Source organism: Capricornis sumatraensis, chromosome 7, assembly GCF_032405125.1.
Source record: "Capricornis sumatraensis isolate serow.1 chromosome 7, serow.2, whole genome shotgun sequence".
NCBI lineage: Eukaryota > Metazoa > Chordata > Mammalia > Artiodactyla > Bovidae > Capricornis > Capricornis sumatraensis.
The window spans coordinates 74,679,579-74,704,605 of record NC_091075.1 but is presented as its reverse complement, the minus strand read 5'-3'; the positions used below and the strand labels follow the sequence as shown (position 1 = coordinate 74,704,605).

The following is a 25,027-nucleotide window of genomic DNA, read 5'->3' as shown; positions in this document are numbered from 1 at the left end:
TAAATCTGTTATCTCATTGAAACAAGAAAGTGCTTGGGCCCAAAGGCTTTGAAGGCACAGTTATATGTTGAGAAAAGATCACAGTTCCTCTGACTGTCAGATTTTTTCCTTTTGGGAATAAAGATTATGACTTTTAGCTATGTATTAAGGTTAATTTTTTTAATTAATTTTCTTTCTTATATTTATGTGGCTGCTTCGGGTCCTAGTTGTGGCCCCTCGGATCTTCATTGTGTCACGTGGGATCTTTTGTGGTGGTGCATGGACTCTCTAGGCGTAGTGCACCAGCTTCAGTAGCTGGAGCACGCTGGCTGTCTAGCTGTGGCTTCAGTAGTTGCAGCAACCTGGCTCTCTAGTTGTGGCATGAAGGCTGCAGAGCGCCCGGTCTTAGATGCTCTGCAGCATGTGGGGTCTTAGGTCCCTGACCAGCGATTGAACCATTGTCCCCTGAATTGCAAGTTGAATTCTTAACCATTGGACCACTAGGGAAATCCCAAGGTTAATTTTTTTTTTTTTTTAAGAGTGAATTCCCCCTGATTTATGAGTTTCCACTTTAATGTTTTTTTGTTTTGCTTTTCTTGTGGTACTCAATTCTATAGAGTTCTAACAAGCTAGTTTCTTCCAATAATGATATGCTGGGCTGTATTATACTAAGTAAAAATCTATTTCCTTTTCCAAATATTCTAGACCAGATGGTTTACACAGTAAGATATCGTTGTGGTCAGCAGCTGGCCATTGAAGCCCCCGTGGATGCAGATTTGGTCAGCACTGTCCCAGAATCTGCTACACCTGCTGCTCTTGGTTACGCAACAAAGGTATTTTCTCTTCATTAACACACAGTGAATTGCTTATTTAGCACTGGGATTAGAAATTCATGTATATAAAGAGAAACTCATCAATTTATGAGTAAGGAGAAAGACAGTGTTTCTTTATAAGAGTTACTTATTTTTCAGCCTTTTCATTTAGTGGCACTGTTTTTTAGTAGATCCACAAAAAATTCACCCAAAGAGTAGGAGAATGATCCCCTCATTTTAGGAAGATAACATCATACTATATATTGAGTTTAGTGGTAATATTTACTTACTATAAAGTACCCTCATAAGCCACTGGTGTATTGTTTCTTGCTGAGTGTGGTTAGTAATAAAGCTATTTTTAAAAATTTTGTATAATGTTCTTAGTACTATGCTTAACTGCATTTTTCATAACTGAGTAGATTATATAATTATAGTGATTCTGGGGTTTAATACCCAACATTCATTGTGTTGGGAAGTTCAGTTTATGAACTTTTTAAAGAAATAATATGCATACAATATGTGGATTTTTCTCATAGTGATTTATTCTTTGTCATGTGTTCACATTCTTAGCATTTCCTTCTAAGATAGAGAAATAACAATACGTAAGAAACATTACAAATTCTAGTAAAATGAATTGTTTCCCCACTAAGTAGAAGACTTTTGATAATTTTTCTTTTTGCCTTGTCTTCCCGACAGTTTAGATAGTGACAGAAAATTGGAATCTGACGATGGAGAGCTCAAAATTATAACTGCATTTAAAATTTTTACATACATGTTCTAATGGAAGCATGACCCAGAGAAAACAGGGCCCTTGAGTTCTCCATATATGTGCTGCTCATTGTCCTTTTATTCCTTCTCTGTTAGTGTGGGCTTCCATATGTGGAGGTGCTATGTAAAAACCGGTATGTAGGAAGAACATTCATTCAGCCAAACATGAGGTTAAGACAACTTGGTGTTGCGAAAAAATTTGGAGTACTGTCAGACAACTTTAAAGGAAAAAGAATTGTTCTTGTAGATGATTCAATTGTGAGAGGCAATACCATCTCACCCATAATCAAGTTACTCAAAGAATCCGGTGCAAAAGAGGTAAGTAATATTAAAACACCTATCCTAAAGCACCAATAATTTATAATATGATAAAAATCGGTCAAATTTTATGTTAAAATTTTTATAAATCTAATTTAAAACTAGCAAATCACAAAATAGAATACTTTTAAATTTGCAGGATATTGATTACTTTTTTTATGAAGATGTAGAAGCAGTCCTACTATAATAATTTGACACAGTGGGTTATATTATCAAATCACAAAGCTTATTCTAACTAAATACTTCAGTAATTCATATTACTAAATGAGATGTGTCATTTACTAATAGTTGATCAGATTTAGAAAAAAAATCCACTGTGAAGAAAATGATATAGAAAGCAATATGACAGTCTAAGATAATTATGCTTAAGATTTCTAGCCTTTTTTAATGACTAGTTATGATTATGATATTCTTTGGAATTCAGTAAAAGTCATGTAATGAAGACAAAGAAGTGTAAAGTTAGTTCAGCACCCATACTATAGTAAAAAAAGAATACGACACAAATAAATACAAAAACTGGAAATAGCTTATATATCTACCAGCAGGAAATGATTTGGTAAGTTGATACATCAGTATGATGAAATACAATGCAACCATTAAAAACTATAAAGACTACTAAACATGGGGAAATCTTTGCTGTTACAAGAAAGGTAAAAAGTAAATGTGGACACTGATTATAGCTTTGTAAATTTTCCTGACAAAAGTCAGAAAATAATGATAGATTAAAAAAAGTAGACAAACATAGTTCTTTGTAATAGTAAGGTTTTTTTTAAAAAATTATATCCTGGTAGGTGTTATTTTCTTTTTACTAATAAAATGGTAAAATAAGAGGTAGGCAAAAGTTCCTTTCAAGTGTTAGAAGAGAAAAATGAAGATGGTCCTAGGAATGTAATAAATGAGAAATGAGAGATCAGAAGAAAGAAATATCCTTGTCAGTAGGTGACAGAAACAATGGACAGCTCTGTATAAAGAACCCTTTACAAGTGGCTAACATTTCAAAATTCGTGCCTAGGTCACTTTAGGGTCTAGAACAGGGCTGCTCCTGTAGGATTCTTGGTTGTTCTTTAAGTTAATTCTAAAAGTAATTCTGACTGAACACTTGGAGGTCTGTATGTATATCACATGATTTTTTTCAAACTATTATTTCGAAAGAAATTTTGTAGTGTGCTTTGCTGCCCATATGTTTTTAAAACATTCTGTAAAACAATTTTATGTTGCATTTGCCAGTGACAGAATTTTGCATCATTGTTCTTCCAGTGAATGTCAAACTAATGAACGCATGCCATGATTTCTTTCCAAGGTACATATTCGCGTAGCTTCACCACCAATTAGATATCCATGCTTCATGGGAATAAACATACCAACAAAAGAAGAGCTTATTGCCAATAAACCAGAATTTGAGCATATTTCAGATTATCTAGGTAGGTATCAAAATTTCTATAAACTTTGATCTTTATTCATTTTTTAACAGAAAATCCAAGCTTATCAATCCTTACACTTTTAATGAAAAACAGTGTTCAGTATTTGTTAAAAGATGTTATGTATGTTGAGCAGACAAACAGTGGGAGTGCCTCGTGTAGATGGACACCATATTGAGTGCTGTGATAAGAGAGCTAGGCCAGGTGAGCTTGGAGAAGGAAGAAGGGCTTTCACAGCAGAGAGCTGTGTTATCAGTTCACATCTCCCGAAGCTCAGATCAGAAGAAAAACAAGTACTTTAACCACAGATTTCTAATAAAACAATTTGGATGTAAGTACAAATCAAAGTGAAAAGCTTGTGTAGACTCATCATTAACAATGAGGTCAGAAGACTTGCAGATGGAGGTCAGCCTGGGAAGACATTTACCTTTCAAATTCAGGTGAGGTATAAACTATAAATATCATCGACATGTTCATCCATGTGTGGTATGTCCACCACATTCACTGTTTACGGCTGGTGTTTCTCTTGACTGGTCATGCCTGGTTGTGTCTGTACCTTACCAGTTAAGTATTTTGAACATTACCCAACTGATACGTTGTGAACACTCACTCTTTGCCAGGACCACATCTATATTATTGTAATGATATTATGAAAATGCTATAGTTAGTATTTCCCTTATCTGATAGATGAAAAATATAGACCTGGGAAAAGTAAATGACCTTGAGCTTAAATGAGAACCCAGATCTTCCTGACTTCAAAATCTCTTATTCAAGAAAACTGACTCCTGAAGCCTTTTGAATCCATTTTAGACACAAATTCTCCAGTGCTATTTTAAATTATGTTATCCCTTAAATTCCAATTTAAAACTTAAAAAAATAATAAAGACCCTGTGTTTTATTGATGCTCCAGCCACCACCACCACCCTCCTTTTTTTTTAAAAAAAGAGAGGCTAAAGGAGGGAATTCCCTAGCAGTCTAGTGGCTAGGACTATGAGCTCTTACTGCTGAGGGCCCAGGTTTAGTCCCTGGTAGAGGAACTAAGATCCCAGAAGCCACATGGCCAATAAATAAGTAAATAATTGAAATTTTTAAAAAATAAATTTAAAAAAAAAAGAAAGGTTAAAGGAGACATTTTTATTCTGGCTTTTGTTTTTCTGTTTGTAACTATTCTCTGTTAGGCAGTTCTTCCTTTCCAAAGGAAGTGTCATGACCTTTTCCCCTCTTTCCCCCTTTAGGAGCAAACAGTGTTGTATATCTGTCAGTAGAAGGACTGGTTTCATCTGTACAAGAAGGAATAACACTGAAAAAACAGAGAGTGAAAAAGCAAGACATTATGGTTCAAGAAAATGGGAATGGTCTGGAATGTTTTGAAAACAATGGTCATTGTACAAAGGAAGATATTATGATTCAAGAAAATGAGAATGGTCTGGAATGTTTTGAAAAGAATCATCATTGTACAGCTTGTCTGACTGGAAAATACCCTGTGGAATTGGAATGGTAGTTGCCAGGGGCAGACATCATATTTCAGGACACAAAAGTTGGTGAAGAAGTTGTAGTGGTTATCCCTTCATTTACTGTTACTCAGTTGGTACAGTGTGAAATGCCACATGCTTGTAAGTTCTGAGATTTTTTTTCTGAAAAGGATACCAAATTGCTATGATTTATTCAGTAATCCTGGATAAATACTTTGGTATTACATAGGAACTTGGATGATCCTTTCAGTTTTATTCAGTACTGTTATTTTTTAGAGATCATGTACATTTCAGATCATCAGCAGTAATGTAGCAGATAGGTGAATTTCTGTTTTAGAGAGGATTGCCAGGTATTATACTCTCACAGGTTGTTAGGAAATTTTGTGGAATGTTTAAGAGTTACTGAAATTCATTTATGGAATATTTTCGTGGAGAAGGAAATGGCAACCCACTCCAGTGTTCCTGCCTGGAGAATCCCAGGGATGGGGGAGCCTGCTGGGCTGCCGTCTATGGGGTCGCACAGTCGCACATGACTGAAGTGACTTAGCTTAGCTTAATTGCATTTAATACAACAGTATGTGTTTTTTTTTTTTTTTTTTTCACTCAAGCATTAGCTAGCTTGGTTAGAGAAGACAAGTGGTTAATGGTCAAAAGACAAGTGGTTAATGAAGCCAGGTCCATGCTTTAAAGAGTTTGCAAGAGGTTAGACTAAGGTGTTGTGATGCAAACAGGACCTATGAGTTCATTGTTCATTTTATATCATACAATTCAATACATCAGATTCAATTAAACTTGAATCTATTATACCCCAAAGTTATCTATCATCTAGAGTTCTCTTAAAAAAAAATACCTTTTGTGCCTCACTTTCCTCACCTGTGTGATGAGGTGTTTATATTATTAAATTCAGTAACTAGCAGTTATTTTGGTGGTTAGAGCCATCATTCCACTTCCCAATGTTAAGACAGCAAATTAGCTTTTGAAATGTTGGCTGTTGGTCTGCAGTCAAGATTTCAAAAGGGAGACATAGTTTGCCACCTAGCTTTGAAATGCCCTGATTGTAAAAAGATGTCTGTGCAAAAAATTTTCCTACATTTGACCAGAAAGTGTTAATATGATCCATACTATTTAGTGCCCTTATGGTAGAAGCACAGGAAGTAACCTAGTACATTTGAAGTAAAAGATACATTTTTTTTAGATCCTAACAAACGTTTTATCCTTCATTGGATTATATGCCTTTTAATGAAGTACTTGATCACTTGCAAACATGTGTATGCAATGAGATGATCAAGTAGAAACACTGTAGGGGCCAATTTTAAGGAACAAGGAGACAACAACTTTTTCCAGTTAGTGTACTCATCTAATTCCAAGCATTAAACACTTGTTCTACTTTACCGAGATCTAAATAATTGCATTTTTTTAAGGTTTTTTTTTTTTAAACTGTTAACATCTGAGGTGACTTACCCTCAGCCCTTGCTTATGTAAGATTTTTAAAACATAAAAGTGTTTTTTTAGGTGCATTACTTTGATATGGTGTACATAGTGTCCAAATCCACCCAGAATTATAATATTTATTAATAACCATAGTCTTTTTCTCTTTGTTCAGTAGTTTCATATGTTGTGTCATGGCAGGCACGAGAAACTGTTGACAGCTCTTTAAGCCCATATGTGGCAGGCAGCAGTGGCCACATAACCCTGTGGTGGGAACACAAGCACACTGGCATTTGAATGACGCCCTGGGACCATTGTGTGTGTAGCTTCTGGTCTTAAATGTATTCTTTGTGGCACCATGGAGGCGGCGAGACCTTTGTGTCGCTTTTAAACTAGCCTTACTTACATTTTTTACATTTGATTTTTTAAAATAAAACAAGAGACTCAGGGAAAGTACTAAACCAAAATCTCTGATTTGACTTTTGTGTTTTCCATAGTTTTTGGTTTTATTGAGGTGTTTTTAGAAAAGAAAATGGTACTGTGACACTTTAGTAATTTTACAGATTTCTGACTCTTTCTCTACCATGACCTTTTATTTCACAAGTTTCTGAACTGTGAATTACAGTTTTATATCAGTGTAATCTCAAATGTTGTTTAGCTGCTTTAAATTTATATAGGTATGGTAAACTACAGAGAAAATGAGAAATATGTTTTCACAGAATCTGTACTGTGAAGCAAACTAAGCCTACTTTTTGTGAATTCCTTGTGATGCATTGGTGACAAATACATGTAATGAGTATATTTAAATATGTGGGTGTACTTTTTCTAAATAGAGATTTTTGGGTAGTGCATCATGGTGAACAGCACAGTGACAGTCATACTCAGGATCCATTCTTGGCTTCACCTATATCTTACTTCTCTGATTCAGGCATTTCAATAATAGGACATCTCTTATGAACCAGGCAAACTGCTGATGGAGTAGGAGGGGTGAATAAAGTAATTAGAAATGCAGTGCTAAGTAAGCACTGTGATAGTGGCCAAGTTCTGGGAAACACTAGCAAGAACAGGGAAGGTGTCACAGAAGAGGAGGCTTAGATTTTCAAACTGTGTGCATTGTTGGAATGGAGTAATCTTTAAAATAAAAATAAAGTAGATAAATGAATAAACTGTGGTACATCCAGGCAATAGAATATTATTTGATCCTAAAAAGAAATGAGCTGTCAAGCCATGAAAAGACATGGAGTGAACTTAAATGGCTATGACTAAGTGAAAGATGCCTGTCTGAAAAGAGTACATACTGTATGAGTCCAACTATATGACATTCTCGAAAAGGCAAAACTATGGAGACAAGAAAAAGATCAGTGGTTGACAGGCCTTGGTGGGGAGAGAGGGATGAATAGGTGAAGCACAGGGGAAATTTTTAGGATAGTCAAACTATTTTCTATATTACTATGATGGTGAATAAATGTCATTATATATTTGTCCAAACCTATAGAATATATCGGGTTCTCATATATTACTTTACTTTGCCAACAAAGTCCATCAAGTCAAAGCTATGGTTTTTCCAGTAGACATGTGTGGATGTGAGAGTTGGACTATAAAGAAAGCTGAGCACCGAAGAATGATGCTTTTGAACTGTGGTGTTGGAGAAGACTCTTAAGAGTCCCTTGGACTACAAGGAGATCCAACCAGTCAGTCCTAAAGGAAATCAGTCCTGAGCGTTCATTGGAAGGACTGATGCTGAAGCTGAAACTCCCAATACTTTGGCCACCTGATGTGAAGAACTGACTCATTGGAGAAGACCCTAATGCTGGGAAAGGTTGACGGCAGGAGAAGGGGACGACAGAGGATGAGATGGTTGGATGGCATTACCAACTCAATGGACATGAGTTTGGGTAAACTCTGGGAGTTGGAGATGGACAGGGAGGCCTGGCATGTTGTAGTCCATGGGGTCTCAAAGAGTCGGACACAACTGAGCGACTGAACTGAGCTGAATAGAGCATATGACACCAAGAATGATCCCTAATGTAGACTAGAAAATTTGGGTGATAATGATGTGTCAGTGTAGGTTCATCAGATGTAACAAATGGACCACTCAGGGTTGGTGGGGGGGGATTGATAACAATGGAGGTTATTATAATGTGGGGGTAGGGGGCGTATGGGGGGCTTCCCTGGTAGCTCAGCTGGTAAAGAATCCACCTGCAATGCAGGAGACCCCTGGGTTCGATCCCTGGGAAGATCCCCTAGAGGAGGGTATGGCAATCCACTCCAGTATTCTTGCATGGAGAATCCCTATAGACAGAGGAACCTGGTGGGCTACAGCCCATGGAGTTGCAAAGAGTTGGATATGACTAAGCACAGCCCAGCACAGGGGGCATATGGGAACTCTGTACCTTCTGCTCAGTTTTGCTGTGAACCTAAAACTGCTTTAAAAACAGTCTGTTTAAAAATAAAGATACCAGGGGACTTATCAGTCTTTAGTGGTTAAGTCTCCGAGCTCCCACTGCAGCAGGCACAGGTTTAATCCCTGGTCAGGAAATATGATCCTGCATTCCTTACAGCATGGCCAAAAAAACAAAAATATATATCACAAAATAAAGACACCAGGGTCCTACCTCTAAAAAACAAAAACAATAAAAATAGATGCATATGGTTAAAGTGAAGAAAGCAGAGGCCATCTCCAGGCTTCTATAGTGCATCCACATTTTAAATATTTTTTCTGTCATTAATCTCTGTATGTTTTAAATAATTAGTTCATAGTACTTACTGTACCAATTTTAGATATTATCTCTGCTACTGCTAAGTCGCTTCAGTCGTGTCCGACTCTGTGCGACCCCATAGACGGCAACCTACCAGGCTCCCCCGTCCCTGGGATTCTCCAGGCAAGAGATATTATCTCTGCTTCCCTGGAATCTAGCAAAGTGTGCTTTGACAAACTTAATCCACTTAATCATATTAATATCATTGCCTCTCAGAATCTTGCCCTAGAGCATCAGGTGAGTTTCTCCTTTCTTTGGGTTTCAAGTAGGTATAGTCAACTTCTCTAAGGAAAACAGCCCTCATGTTGATCAAAGAGAGAATCCAGACCCCTCAACAGTAGAACTGCACAGACACTTCAGAGTAAACAGCAGCATGCAATGTAAGCTTGTTTTTGTGTGCAGAAATTGTCTTCTTATGTAGCTCAGTGGTTGGATGGCAGGAATCGATTAACTGTTTTGGAATTTCTCACTGCACTATGTCAAACAGAAAACGATGACACAAAGGAGACCCGGGTTGGTCCTTACACCCTTCCTCAATCATTGAAAATTGCCTGTTTGGCTTCACTGATGGTTATGTTAGATGTGATGGTTAATTTTATGTTTCAGTTAGGTTAGGCTCTGGTGCCAAGTTGTTGTTGAAACACCTGTCTAGGTATTTTTTAGATGTAATAAACATTTAAATCAGTAAACTGAGTAAAGAAGATTGCCCTCCATAGTGTAGGTAGGCCTCATCCAGTCAGTTGAGGCCTTAAGAACAGACTGTAGTTTCCTGAATTAGAATTCTTGGGCCTGCACCCTAGAAACCCTGCCAGTTTCCAAGCTGTTTCAGGGCTGCAGCATCAACTCTTAACCTGAATTTCTGGCCTCTGGGTCTGCCCTAGGTTGCAAACTTGCCAGCCCCCACAATTCTTTGAGCCAGTTTCTTAAGCTCCATTTATTCCATTGGTTCTGTTTCTCTAGAGAACTCTAGTGGGCTCACTCTTGCAGACAGCCTGACTTCCGTTATCCTCCCAGTTTTTTCAGTTGCCAGGGAAATGTGCCGAGCCTGAATGAACTCAGCCACCCGTCACTCTTTCCTCTGCCTTCAACTGGGCAGCTGAGCTCCCTCAGAATAAATCATACAACACAGTCCCAACCGTGTTATGGGCTATGATGCTACAGGTTATAGCCCTGTAACCTAACCTTGTCTCAGGGTAGGATCAAGGACTTTGAAAGTTATTTTTGAAATAATTTTTATTTTCAGAAGAAACAATGACATTGACAACAGAGAAGAGTTGGGAAGTAGGTGAAGAGAAACAGTGAAATGAGAATGTACCAATAAATGTGCAAAGGATCAGCAAAATACTGGGGTATGTATTTGATTATTGGGAATGGGAACCATGTAGTAGATGGAGAAGAATAAAAAGATTCTCAGGAAACAGGTGCAAAACACATGAGTCACTGCTGTCAAGAGGGATTAAATTAGGTCAGACTTGGAAACAATGCAGCTGCTATAGATTCTACGACAAGTGTTAAGTCACAGTTTGGAAAGGGTCTAGGCTTGGGCCCTATTTAAAAGCTAATAAGGTAACCTGTTACTGTTTCATGGCAGTGCACATGAGGTTCCTGGGTTAAAGACCTGAGAATTTCATTACTCGTGGCCAGAGCATCCCGTTTGAAGGCTCTCCAAGCCTCCAAAATCCCCCTGGGTGACTGAGGTAGACACAAATGGATGTCTGCACACAAACTGGGTAGTGTTACAGGAAAAGAGTATTAAGTTTGGGGGGATTCATTCTTTTTACAATAAGTAGAAGCAAGCCTGCTACCTGGGGAAGACATTACCTCAGCTCTGAAGATAGATCACTCTAAGCAGTCAGTACCTCGTATTCTTTGCATACTTAGTAAGAATTTGCAGGGACACTCAGGGTCCATGGCCAATTGCTTTCAGGGTCCATGGCTAATTGCTCCCAGCAGTATGCTAGGTTCATGGGATGGGGGTTGGAGGAGGACAGCTAAATTCTCAAACAAAGTTTGAAGAAAGGCGATGTTGAAGCTGTGTTTCCATAAGAGGAGTAACTTCATCGAGCCAGTGTAGGGAGAGAAAGGGTTTTTAGCCTGTGACCCAGCCGAAGCACAGGTGTGGAAACTTGATAAGGGTTTGGCAGGCCCAGAAGACTTACGCTGCTGCCGCTGCTGAGTCGCTTCAGTCGTGTCCGACTCTGCGACCCCAGAGACAGCAGCCCACCAGGCTCCCCCGTCCCTGGGATTCTCCAGGCAAGAACACTGGAGTGGGTTGCCATTTCCTTCTCCAATGCAGGAAAGTGAAAAGTGAAAGTGAAGTCGCTCAGTCGTGTCCCAACTCCTAGCGACCCCATGGACTACAGCCTACCAGGCTCCTCCGTCCATGGGATTTGCCAGGCAAGGGTACTGGAGTGGGTTACCATTGCCTTCTCCCAGAACTAGGGTCTTATTATAGCTGGATCTGACAGTACCAGGTGTGGGGACTGTGGAGCGTGGGCTGAGGAAGCAGTGGTTAATTGTGAGAGGTTAGGCTAGAAAGATAATGAACTATCTCACTTGCCTTACTAGAGTCTGAATGCCATGTAGGCAGTGAGACCACTGAAGCTTCTTAAGAATGCTGTGGCTGCTCTGATGGATGTTTTAGAATGATCAGTCTAGATTACCAGGTAAAATGGTCTCTTAAACATAGTCTTCTACATTTGCTTCCTCTTAGACCCCCTGAAAATGACAGTAAAAGGATTTTTTAGGGTCACAAACTCAAGGATAGAAAGTGATAACAAAATTCTGAAACCAAAAGCAAAGGGCTCAGATGATTTGGAAAAGCTCAGATATGCAGATGACACCACTCGTATGGCAGAAAGTGAAGAGGAACTAAAGAGTCTCTTGATGAAAGTGAAAGAAGAAAGTTGGCGTAAAGCTCAACATTCAGAAAACTAAGATCATGGCATCTGGTCCCATCACTTCGTGGGAAATATAAGGGGAAACAGTGGCAGACTTTATTTTGGGGGGCTCCAAAATCACTGCAGATGGTGACTGCAGCCATGAATTAAAAGACGCTGACTCCTTGGAAGCAAAGTTATGACCAAACTAGACAGCATATTAAAAAACAGAGACATAACTTTGCCAACAAAGGTCTGTCTAGTCAAGGCTATGGTTTTTCCAGTAGTCATGTATGGATGTGAGAGTTGGACTCTAAAGAAAGTTGAGCACCAAAGAATTGATGCTTTTGAACTATGGTGTTGGAGAAGACTTTTGAGAGTCCCTTGGACTGCAAGGAGATCCAACCAGTCCATCCTAAAGGAGATCAGTCGTGGGTGTTCATTGGAAGGACTGATGTTGAAGCTGAAACTCCAATACTTTGGCCACCTGATGTGAAGAGCTGACTCATTGGGAAAGACCCTGATGCTGGGAAAGATTGAGGGCAGGAGAAGGGGACGACAGAGGATGAGATGGTTGGTTGGCATCACCAACTTAATGGACATGAGTTTGGGTGAACTCCAGGAGTTGGTGATGGACAGGAAGGCCTGGCGTGCTGCAGTCCATGGGGTCGCAGAGTTGGACACGACTAAGCGACTGAACTGTACCGAAAGACTAAACCAGCAGGGAGCAAAGCCAGTAAGCAATACTATTTACATCATTTTGTTTTGCTAGGTTGTGTCCAACTCTTGGGACCCCATGGACTGTAGCCTGCCAGGTTCCTCTGTCCATGGAATTTACCAGGCAAGTAAATGCAGTGGGTTGCCATTTCCTTCTCCGGGGGATCTTTCTCACCCAGGGATTGAACCCTCCCTGCATTGGCAGGTGGATTTTTTTTTTTCTTCCCTACCACTGAGACATCAGGGCCCTAAAAATCTGAGAAACTGGCTTCTGGAAGTAAGGATAAAGAGGGTAACTAAAAGGATTGGCAATTCCCTTGGGAATGAATTATACCCTTATGATACCACCCATCAACCTAAAAGCCTAACTCTGAAAGCCCTTTTATTTGAGAGAGAGTAAAACAGAGAGTCCTTGTATTAGAGGACATCAAGCACTTGGAAATTTTTATACTGAATTCTGAGACCTCCTCCCAACCTCTGCAGCCCTTTTCTCTCATTTGGTTTTCAAAAAACATCCCACGGACTCAGAACTTTCAATCAGCTTTTAAATGTCCCACTTTTAAGTAATCATTATTACCAGACACCTGTGGAAGACTCTAACATAAGAGTCCAAAAGCAACAGAAGAAATAGAGACTGAAAGGGGAAGAAAAACTCAAACAAGCTATCACTAATATCAGAATTAAATTACCCTGGCAGGTAGCAGTAGGATAATTAAGTTGTCCTACTGTAGCCACGCAAGACTGGAAGGGCTTAAGGGAAAAGCTGAACAAGAGAAGTAAGAGAGCAGAAGTTAGCATTTTAACAATGCAGATGGCAGGCAGGGGAGAAATACAGATTGTAGGCCCCTTCCTCACTGGATGACGAATTCAGAACCTCTTGGAATGGAGATTCAAGAATCTGGAATGTGTTATATGGCCAGCTGGGCAGTGGTCTAGAGACTGGGGACAGCAGGACGGAGGATCTAACTGCATACAGCAGGGTAAAAAGAAGTTGGGTGGGGGTGGGTAACTAGGCTTTTTCTCCCCGACTCACTGGGTGGATAATGGTGTCAGTGCCAAATACAGAAGCAAAGATACACATCTGACACTGTTCCCCACCCCCCAACACACACACACCAAATAAAAGACCAGTGGTACATACTCATGGACAAGTGGAGGTATCTCTTCCTTCGATTACTGCTACAGTTTCTTGCCACCAATGCCTAAGGACACAAGAGCACTGTGTTCTCATTCCTTTATATCATCATTTGTTGATGCCAGGCTGCTTCCTCAGTCCTTCCCCTAGACAAAACAAAACCAAAACCCCGATCATTTTGTAACTGGGAAAGTGCTTCAGAAAGCCAAACTCTTTGACAGCAGATGTTTGTAGCCAAGTTAAGGATTTATTTGCAGGGTGCCAAGCAAGGGCATGGGAGACAGGTGTCAGATGCACCCCATCTTGGTCTTTAAGTTAGGGATGTTTTAAAGGGTAAGAACAAAGAAATTGGGATGAATCACCATCTTTTAACTTTTAAAATATATTTACTTATTTATTTGGCTGTATTGGGTCTTAGTTGCAGCAGGCGGGATCTTTCACTGTGCACAGACTCTATAGTTGTGGCACACAGGCTTAGTTGCTACATGGCATGTGGGCTCTTACTTCCCTGACCAGGGATAGAACCCACCTCCCTTCCATTGCAGACAGATTCTCAACCACTAGACACTAGGGAAGCCCCACCATTTCTTAATCTGGTTTTGTGAGTCAGGTTGTCTGCAGTTTACAATTCTCTGGCCCGGTGATACAGGTCTGTGAGCTCATCTTGTCCTGGAGAAACAACCTGAATTTGTATATTATTGATGATATACCTACCTACATTATATATGTATATGTATAAGTATATATATATCTGCAACAGCAATTTTAGTACATTAATGATGTTGTCAAAAATAGCATTCCTTAGTGGATCAGATGGTAAAACGTCTGCCTGCAATGGGGGAGATTTGGGTTCGATCCCTGGGTTCAATCCCTGGGTCAGGAAGATTCCCCTGGAGAAGGAAATGGCAAGCCACTCCAGTACTCTTGCCTGGAAAATTCCACGGATGGAGGAGCCTGGTAGGCTACAGTCGACGGGATAGCAGAGTTGGACACGACTGAGCAACTTCACACACACAGTCATCTGACTGGTTGATTAGTATTCAGTTAGCCCAAGATTGGAGAGGGCAATGGCACCCCACTCCAGTACTCTTGCCTGGAGAATGCCATGGACGGAGGAGCCTGGTAAGCTGCAGTCCATGGGGTCGCTAGGAGTCGGGACACGACTGAGCGACTTCACTTTCACTTTTCACTTTCTTGCATTGGAGAAGGAAATGGCAACCTACTCCAGTGTTCTTGCCTGGAGAATCCCAGGGACGGGAGCCTGCTGGGCTGCCGTCTGTCGGGTCACATAGAGTCGGACACGACTGAAGCGACTTAGCAGCAGCAGCATCAACTCTAAGCGATCTCTTTCTAGCCAGCCGTATGTTGAACGAGGAGCCAGTTGCTTCGAATTAAAGTTTCTCGCTCAGAGTTTCTTGGCAAGTATGAAAGGGTACGACTCCAAGGGGGTCAACTCCAAAGTCCTCGCAAACTCCGTCCAAAATCCAACGTGACTGGAGTGGAGATTTGAAATGAGAACAATCAGCAAAACGCCAATTCTTTTCGGCAGTGGCCTCCAAAGCTCGGGGAAGGGGCGGGGCGGAGCAGAGTGACGTTGTCTGCGCCGGGTCGCTCGTGTGACGTCAGCAAGGCGACGCGGAAGATTACGGGTGAACCCGCGTCATTCAGAGGCTAGGCCATATTTAAACCTTGGGAGTTACCGATTTATTCGCTGTGTGTGACACCTTGGGGTTGGGCTGGCGGGAGAAGGTCCGGATGGGCTCAGACCTCCCCGCTACCCTCTCACCTCTAGGCCTTCTGAGTGGGTCTCGACAGGAAGCGGTATCCAGTGGGGACATGTGTGAGGGAGGAGAAGTACGGCGACATCTGGGGCTGCCTGCACACAGGTTTGCTTAGCTTCCGGGCTAGCCACCGGTTGGCCTCGGATTTGAATTAGCGGGGTCTGGCGGGATGGAGTGGTGCAAAGATTAAACTTGACCAGTGTGCTCTCTCCACTCACCCTGCATTAGACTCTGCACCTTATTTCAAATGTAAGTTAGCTTTTCTTAATAGCATGATTTCGAAAAGCAATTGGAAAAACGTGTTGAAGGATAAAAAGTGCATTGTTATTAATCGTAGTCGCTTCGTGAACGTTAAGAAGCCGGTGGATACGGGAAAATAAAGTTTTTAGGTTATTTATCAGTATTTAAAATAACCAGTAACATAGGAAGAGTGCCTAACACCTCTCATGACTCAATAGCAGCCTCTATTGATATAAAGTTGCAAGTATCTTAAAACTTAATGATCCTGTTACATATATAATCTATTTACCAGATTTTCCCTTTTTTTCCCCCCTTATGTGGTGCCAGAAATATTTGGACATCCATTTAGTATTCTCTATTGAAACAAATGTATTTATGATTCAGTTAATGAAAACGAAAACCTTAGACAACAAGAATAGATTTGGCCTTAATTCTCTTAAAGAGAAAACTGGCAATTGAAAGTTTAAAAAAACATATTAATTGTATAGATATGTATAGTGAATGTTGTAATTTGTCATAAAAATGGCTTTTAAAAAAAGAATTCATTTTATCTTGTGCATCAGAGAAAGAGCAAGTATTTGTAGAAAAGCTTATTAAAAATACTGCAAATATGAAGTTATTTTATATTTAAAAGTTTGTGTTTAGAAATCAGAGTATTTCCAAACCTTATGGATGTCACCAGTTATTCATTTTGCTCTCTTTGAAGTGAAGTAAAAGTTGTTCAGTCCTGTCTGACTCTGGAATTCTCCAGGCCAGAATAGTAGAGTGGGTACCCTTTCCTTTCTCCAGGGTATCTTCTCAACCCAGGGATCAAACCCAGGTCTCCCGCATTGCGGGCAGATTCTTTACTAGCTGAACCACAAAGTCCCTTGCTCTCTTTAGGAATGTTTTACTTTCCCTATTTGATATTGATTAAATGATGTGGATGAATCAGTAGGGAAATAAGTTCAAATACTGACAGTTGTGAGGTTTTTGTTGTTGTTCAATCATGCCTAAGGTTTTTTTTGATGAAGTACAGCTTCACATATTCTTTTTATGTGACCTGCATTGAGAAGCTCAAAGAACACTGTATTGATATAATACTTTATTGAGTTGTGATATTATAGAGTCTGAATTTAAATGAATTTATTGGCAATTTAAAAATCAAATTAGAGGCCATACACTGGCTGCGCAGTAGCTGGGGTTCTGTGCTTTCACTTCTGGGGCCCTGGGTTGGATCCTTGGTTGGGGAACTAAGATCCTGCAATATATATATATATGTGTATGTGTGTGTGTGTGTATAATATATATGTTATATATATTTCAAACTAGAATATGAAGAACTTAGTTCTTAACAGTTATCAAAGTGACTTGCTGTGACCTTTGAAAAGTATTATATATTAATAATAATAATAAGCACAGTTTATATAGAGAGGACTAAAATTAGATAAATGTAAGGGTTTTTTTCTCTTTTTTCTATCAGAGATTGATTTTGTTTTCACCTTCGTTCAGTTCCTAAAAGCAGACTTCACTTGAATTAGCTTTTTCAAAGTTACCGTACAGGATTTTAATGATTTTAATCAACCTGTAACAAGAAAAATGAAAAAACTAAGCATATGGTACTTTGAATTTGGTTCTACTGGGTAGTAATTTACTTATTTCTTTTCTACTTTGTGGTCTGTTTAGAGAGAATTCTGCATTTCTACTTGTTTCATCCTCATCTGTGTATATACCATTGCCCTCTCATATTTGCTTCCAGTTCTGACACGGAATTAGGTTGACTATCAAAATTTCAACCCTGTTGTTCTCAGCAAAGTTACTATAGACAGTTCATAGTTCAGCAATTCTTTAATTGTGACTTTGATATAGTCATTTTTATGAGGAGTGATTGTATAGAATTTTTTCTCCAAATATCCCCGCTCCCAGCAACAAACTCCATGAAACTCCTTGTTCCCCTAACATTTCTTGATATAGGTAGAGTTCTCTGCTACCAGTGATGTTCAGATAAGCGTCAGTGAAATGACTCTTCAGGAATTGGTGCATCAGGCTGCCTCTCTTTATTCAGATAAAATAGCTGTGTGTTTTGATGAATGTAACAACCAGCCTCCAGTTTACTATACTTACAAGACTGTGATTAATGCTGCTTCAACATTATCGAATTTTCTGCTGTTACATTGTGACTTTCAAGGAATTCGGGAAATTGGTCTCTACTGCCATCCTACAATAAACTTACCCTCTTGGATTTTAGGGTAAGATTCTTTAGAACTGAAAATTTGATATCTTAAAGTAAGATTATTTTCAACAGATATCCTGTGCTGACTCTGTCCTTTGTTTCTTTAGAATTCTCCAAGTCCCTGCTGCTTATGCACCTGTTGATCCAGATTCACCGCCAGCATTATCAATTCATTTTATGAAAAAATGTAATCTGAAGTATATCCTTGTTGAAAAAGTACATATAAGTGTAAGTTTGGCTATTTTAAGGTTTTTTTTAATGTGTTTTATTTACTTTTCAGTTGAAGGGAGTCCCATCCCCATCTTGATTTCTTTTTTTTTTTTCCCCCCATCTTGATTTCTAAATTCACTAACTCAGCAAAGTTTCTCAGTCTCAGCACTGTTGACATTTTGGGTTGGGTAATTGTTTGTTGTGAGGAGTGTCCTTTACATTATAAGATGTTTAGTAACCCCATGGCCTCACCTAACAGGTGTCAGTAGCACCCCTCAATTGTAACAACCAAAATTTTCTTTGGACTTTGCCAAATGTCTCCTGGAGGTACCCTCCGCCATCCATGCTCCATTGAGAACCACTGCTCAATGACATGAACATATCTTCTACCCTCATAATAATGAATTGTGATTGCCTTGAATTTACTTTCTCTTTCCAAAGTTTCCAAAGGAAACTTTTATAAGACTTGATATTTTTTTTTGGCCATGTGGCATGTAGGATCTTAGTTCCCTGACCAGAGGTTAAACCCATACCTCCTGCACTGGAAGCATGGAGTCACTGTACTGCCAGGGAAGTCCCAGTACCTGATACTTTTATCTTTGTATCTTTATGCCAACTTACAGGAGTCAGCAGCATTAAAGAACTGTATCCAAGCTTAGATTTTGAGAAAGAGATTGGCACTTCGGCCAGATCTTTCTGGGAAACCAAATACATTATTTTTAAAATTTTTAAGTGACTGCCAGCCAGAGTCACTTCTAGTCAAGAAACACTGCCTTAGGTGCAAAATTGGTATTATATGTTAAGCAAGGGGCAGCCCATGTTTCATTATTATTTCTTCATTTTTTGTTTATAAAATATTGTTTTACCATGGAAAAAAATTATAGGAAATATATTCAATTTAGCCTATTACTACCATTTCCTATATGAATCATTTTATATTTGAGAGTAACTTAAATGCCTTTCACCTATTTGTGTATATATGCATCTGTATCTGTAACATACATCAGTAAGACAATTCAAGAGCTTCAGGTATATGGGGGTCTTCCTATAGAATAATAGGTATTAGAGTAGGGCCTCCAGAAAGAGACAGTGAGTATTAATTTGGTAAATAAATATTTTCTGAATATACATGTATGGTTGTCTGACCACAGTTTTCTGTTCCTCAAATTGGTTATTTGTTGATAAGCAAAACTAAGGGTTTCCCTGGTGGCTCAGCGGCAAAGAATGTACCTGCAGTGCAAGAGACCCAGGTTCAATCCCTGGGTCTGGGAAGATTCCTCTGGAGAAGGAAATGGCTACCCGCTCCTGTATTCTTGCCTGGAGAATTCCATGGACAGAGGAGCTACAGTCCATAGCGTCACGAAGAGTCAGACATGACAGAAGCAACTGAGCACGCACGCACACACAAGCAAAACTGAAATGAGAGTGTGAGGTTCAGTTGTTTAAACAGCCTTGGTGAATGGTTTGTAGATGGGGTGGTTGGGTGGAAGAACTAATTGTCAATGTCAAGTTAGTCTTTGTAACTGCATATGGGAAGGAGTTGGAGACATAGCAAACCCCGTAAAAAGTACCTTGCTTCCTCTTCCATAATTTTCGTGATGGTGTAAGTGGTCTTCCGTCACTTAACACAAGAGCAATCAGAAGTATTTATTGAGCATCTACTGTATGCCTAGGATCTCCTAGAGTGGTGGTTCTCAGCTGGCCGTGATTTTACATGCCGGGAAACATTCTGGCAGGTCGAGATATTTTTTATGATCATGATGGAAAGGGGATGGTACTGGCATCTAATGGGTAGAGGTCAGGGATTCTGCTCAAAGTCCAACAGTTTACAACCCCAACAAAGGTTTATCTGGTCCAAAATGTCAGTAATGTTGAGACTGAGAAAGCCTGCACTAGAACAGGGTGTTTGGAAGGATATTATTAGTATCTGAAAGTAACCTAAGACGGGATTCCTGCCTGGCAGTTGCTTTTATAGTTACAGAGAAAAGATTAGTACTTCCAAGGTCTACATAGTATGATATCACCCTAAGCGAAGTATACATAACCTAGTAGAGATAGGACAGTTTTAATGGAGAACAGTGTTTGAGCTTGGTCTTAAGAATATGTGGGCCTTAAATTTTTTTTTTACATTATAGAACATACTACACTCTACCTAATAAACACAAAACAAGTACAAACAGAAAACACTGCTGGCTCCTGAGTTGTGACCTTTTCCTCTCATTTATGTTAATTTCTTTATTGTGAAAACTTGTTGTACTTCATTAAGCTGCTATTTATCAACCTAAAAAGATATACTCGAGGGAAACTTCTGTTTTAATCTGTTTCCATCTACCAGATAACTGAGCCAGAAATTCAGCAATCTTAGGCTCACTCCCTGTCTAGAAAGTCACCAAGCTCTATTGATTCTTTGTTCATAGGCCCTTTCCATTCATTTCTGCTGCAGCAGACTCTTCAGGCAGATATTCAGTTCAGTCGCTCAGTCGTGTCTTGACTCTTTGCGACCCCACGAACTGCAGCATGCCAGGCCTCCCTGTCCATCACCAACTCCCGGAGTTCACTCAAACTCATGTCCATTAAGTCGGTGATGCCATCCAGCCATCTCATCCTCTGTCGTCCCCTTCTTCTCCTGCCCTCAATCTTTCCCAGCATCAGGGTTTTTTCAAATGAGTCAGCTCTTCGCATCAGGTGGCCAAAGTATTGGAGTTTCAGCTTTAGCATCAGTCCTTCCAATGAACACCCAGGACTGATCTCCTTTAGGATGGACTGGTTGGATCTCCTTGCAGTCCAAGGGACTCTGAAGATTCTTCTCCAACACTATAGTTCAAAAGCATCAATACTTCGGCGCTCAGCTTTCTTTATAGTCCAACTCTCACATCCATACATGACTACTAGAAAAACCATAACCTTGACCAGATGGACCTTTGTTGGCAAAGTAATGTCTCTGCTTTTTAATACACTGTCTAGGTTGGTCATAACTTTCCTTCCAAGGAGTAGGCAAATCTGAATTGTTATGGAAGTTCGTTAAAGGCACTTACTTATAGAATTGCATATCATTCTTTTCTTGACAAGCAAAGTCTAGTCTATGCTATTGCCACTTTCAGTTGGATCCTATCACAGATTACGATCTAAACTCCTTGGTTTTGAGGATATAGTTATTAAGGATTAGCAGCTCATCTCTGGTCAACAGCACTACTCATCTTCTCTCTCTCCCCCAATTCTGCAGCTTATTGGAATGCTTACTGTTCTAACACCAACATTGTCAGGTCAGGTACTGTTTATTGATTATCTAAATACCCCTTTTCTTTATTTGGAGAATAGCTACTTATAACACGGACATTACATACCAAGAATCAATCTCTGCCCTTCCAGGCAAGTTAAGTTCAGTCTTCTCTGTTTTCATTCACATTTGAAGCTTGTTTCATTACCACATCACATTGCACTGCAGATGTGTGCTTTTGTGTCTCTATGTTAAAGGTGAGTTTTAAAGTAAGGGTAGCACTTTACTCTTGGAGATTTCTCATTTTACTTTTTATTCCTGAATAAAGTGCAAGTGCAGTTAACCCTTGAACAAATTGGGGATTAGGGGTGCCGAATCCTGTTCAGTGGAAAATCTGCCTATAACTTTACAGTTGTAATTCCACATCCCTAGATTCACCTAACTCAGATGGAGTAATACGTATTTACTGGAAAAAACCCACATATAAGTGGACCAGTGCAGTTCAAACCCATGTTCAAAGGTCAGTTATACTTAAAAAAAAAAAGGTCGTGCTAAATCAGTAAATGAATACTCAGTATTCTATATAATATTAAACTTAATCTTCTATATAATATTAAACTATGTAATAATAAACTTTGTTCCCCATTTAATACAGAAATTCAAGTCTTCCTATGAAGCATTATTGAACTATGATATGCTTACAGTAGAACATAATGACCTAGTACTCTTCAGACTTCACTGGAAGAATGTTGAGGTGAGCCTGGTGCCAAACGATAGAAAAGAGAAATATGAAAAAGGAACGATGACAAAGAGTATGCCTTCTGAGAGCAGCAGTGAAGAAAAGTCAGAAGAGCACATGGATGTGAGGCTAAAGCACTGCTTAGCCTATGTTCTCCATACATCAGGCACTACAGGGATACCTAAGATTGTCAGAGTCCCTCATGCATGTATAGTGCCAAACATCCAGCATTTTCGGTAAGTTCTGTTCCTAGAATCCTTCTTCAGAACTTGTAATTTAAAGGAAAAAATGAGTTTTGAACCATCTGTTCTTTATAACTCTTGTTCCTATAGACAGTCCTAAGTAACCCGGGTCTCTTGTTTCAGCTATATCTGAACTTCAGTTCTCTGCAGAGTAGGGCTTTACCCGTTTGATCCAGACCTGGAGCCAAATAGCAAATGATGTTTGGAAAATTTGCTTCTTAATTATTAATGAGAAGAGAGGAAACATTCCTAGCAGAGGTACTGGCAGGGGTATGGGAGAAAGGAGGAGTTTGGCTTGCTAGTGTATTGGGCCTGAGCTGAAGAGTAGGAGACCCTATGACCTGAGGGGCAGGAGCCTGATATCCTCTGTTGGAGAAGTTGGAACTTAATCCAAAAGGTAACAAGGAACCATTAAAAAGTTTGCATCTCATTAAGTTTACTCCTGTAGCATTGTGGAGTTGGTTTTACTGTCATGGCTGGGAGATGAGTGATCTCTGTAAAGTTGAGATTCTCAACTTTTGAAGAAAGAAGAAAATAGAGGGGGAAGGGAACCAGATCAGAGAGAAGTAGTCTTAGGAAATAGAAGGAGGAAACAGAAGTAGAACTAGAAACCTCATGAAACACGTGTAATTTTATGTCATTGTGAGTTTTAGGTAGTTAAGTTTTTAGCACCCACATTTAAAAAGTAAAAAGTGAAACTAATTTTAACAATATTATTCAGTATACCCCAAATATTATCATTTTAATATGTAATCAGTATAAAAATTATTAGTGAGGTATTTTACATTCTTTTTTGTACACCAGTTATTTTCAAGTTCTAGAGTGTATTTTACACTTTACACATCTCTGTATGGAGCAGCTACATTATTAGTGCTCAGTAGGCACAGGTATTTAGTGGCTGCCATATTCTATGCATAGATCTAAAAGGAAGGAACGGGTAAATGCTGCAGAGGTGTCCGCTGTAATTGACAGTTCTGGTCTTTAATGAGTTTTTGCTTCTAATGCCCAGAGCTGAAGACTGTACAGGCTAGAGATAAGAAAATGAGGGATAAAGATATGGAAACAGCAAAAATAAGGTGTTATTTTCTGGAAACTAGTTTTAATAGAAATGAAAGAATTATGGGAAAGTGTAGTTTTTTTTCTTTTGCTTTTAGATGGGAGAGCTGTAGGCTGGACATAAAGAATTGGTGGAGAGGATTGGTTTGGATAATCAAGTAGAAGAAATATGGTGAAGGAGTAAGATGCTATGAGATAGGATGAGATGATATTTAAAGTACTGGGTGGATATACATCTTCTTTAGAAATGGTTAAAATTGGAGCTTATGTACATAACAGTAGGGGAAAGGGAGGGGAAGAAAAGGCTTCTATGGGAAATACAAATCGGTTTCTTTAGGAAAGACAAAAGGAGATAAACTGTGGTAATGTTGACTTGTGCTCATGAGAATAGTTTTCATCATCTTCGGGGCCATAAAAGTCCCCTGTAGAGGGTACAGGGGGTTTATGGTAGGTTCATTCTTGATGCACTTTCTGGGAGTAAAAGTCACCCTGAAGATGAAATTTATAGCAATCTCATTCCCCAGAGGTTTCTGCTGTCAGTCAGATAAGGAAAGTTCTAAGAAGGCTTCTTTCTGCATCTGTTGAAGCTAAAATGTCTTCAGCTTGAAATAATTTTTATACCAACTCTGGGGTTCCAAGTGGGTCCCCACAAATACCATACTTTAAGATATATTAAAGTTAATTGAAGGTAATATTTTGAAGGTAATTCCTAATTCTAGATAGAGTGAGTTTTTTGTTGCTAATTTTTTTTTTCTTGGCTATGCCAAGTGACTTACAGGATCTTAGTTTTCCATCAGGGATTGAACCCAACCACAGCAGTGAAAGCACCGAGTCCTAACCTCTGGACTGCCAGAGAATTGCCAGTTTTTTGTCTTTAAATTCAAGCAGTGTCTTCGTCTCATCACTGACCATCCATGCTCAGTAATATCCTTACCACATATATTTTGTTCTGCTCTTTGTTGAGATACTGAGAAAAAATGCCAAATAATGAGAAAAGGGAATCAGAGGGCTCTATTGATCATCACTGAAGATGTAGTATAGAGTAAGTCAGGATTCTACCAGAAAAGCAGAACCAGGAGGATTTATCAGGGATCTCTTACAAGGAGTTTACTTATACTTGTAGAGGCTGGCTATCAAGACTGAAGTCCATTGGGTAGACAGTTAGAAAGGGTGATTGTGAATAGACTGAACCCAGTGGGCATGTGCTTATCCACAGGCAAATCAGGAAAGAATCCAGGGGAAAGGGAGAATAATTGCTGACCCAGCTGCTCTAGGGAGTCTCTTTTTCAGAGAAAGCCTAAACACAGTCACTCACTCTTTTTTTTGGCCATGCCATGTGGCATGCAGGATCTTAGTTCCCTGACCAGGGATTGAACTCACACCCTCTGCATTGGGAGGGCAAAGTCTTAACTGCTAGACTTCTAGGGGAGTCCCCTAAACACTCTCTTAAAGGCCTTCCAACTGAAAAAAAACAGCCAATCCAGGATAACCTCCCTTTTGAGTAAAGTCAGATGATTAGGAACCTTACTCATATCTACAAAATTCCTTCAAGTAGTGCCTAAGTGCATAAAATATGTTATGGTAAAAAGTAGATATTGCTTAAAATGGCTTTTAACCCTTACATTTATAAAGAAGAGTTCTAGAA

General features: G+C 39.4%; 2 protein-coding genes across 5 annotated transcripts in view; both read left to right on the top strand.

Moving 5' to 3' along the window:
• Window positions 1-8,255, top strand: part of PPAT (phosphoribosyl pyrophosphate amidotransferase) — a 40,244-nt gene extending 31,989 nt beyond the window's left edge. Inside the window, exons 8-11 of the mRNA XM_068974842.1 lie at window positions 685-812; window positions 1,656-1,877; window positions 3,178-3,298; window positions 4,531-8,255. Of these exons, the coding sequence (XP_068830943.1) occupies window positions 685-812; window positions 1,656-1,877; window positions 3,178-3,298; window positions 4,531-4,796 (737 nt within the window). The 3' untranslated portion in view covers window positions 4,797-8,255. The remainder of the gene's footprint in view (window positions 1-684; window positions 813-1,655; window positions 1,878-3,177; window positions 3,299-4,530) is intronic.
• Window positions 8,256-12,557: 4,302 nt separating this feature from the next.
• The window catches only part of AASDH (aminoadipate-semialdehyde dehydrogenase), a 30,949-nt gene continuing 18,479 nt past the window's right edge, over window positions 12,558-25,027 (top strand). For 3 of the 4 annotated variants that reach the window (XM_068975784.1, XM_068975787.1, XM_068975786.1), the window contains exons 1-3: window positions 17,298-17,934; window positions 18,026-18,146; window positions 22,001-22,320. In XM_068975784.1, the coding sequence (XP_068831885.1) occupies window positions 17,705-17,934; window positions 18,026-18,146; window positions 22,001-22,320 (671 nt within the window). In that variant the 5' untranslated portion in view covers window positions 17,298-17,704. Of the gene's footprint in view, window positions 12,570-17,297; window positions 17,935-18,025; window positions 18,147-22,000; window positions 22,321-25,027 lie in introns of those variants that run through there. The other variant, XM_068975785.1, reaches the window with a different exon arrangement.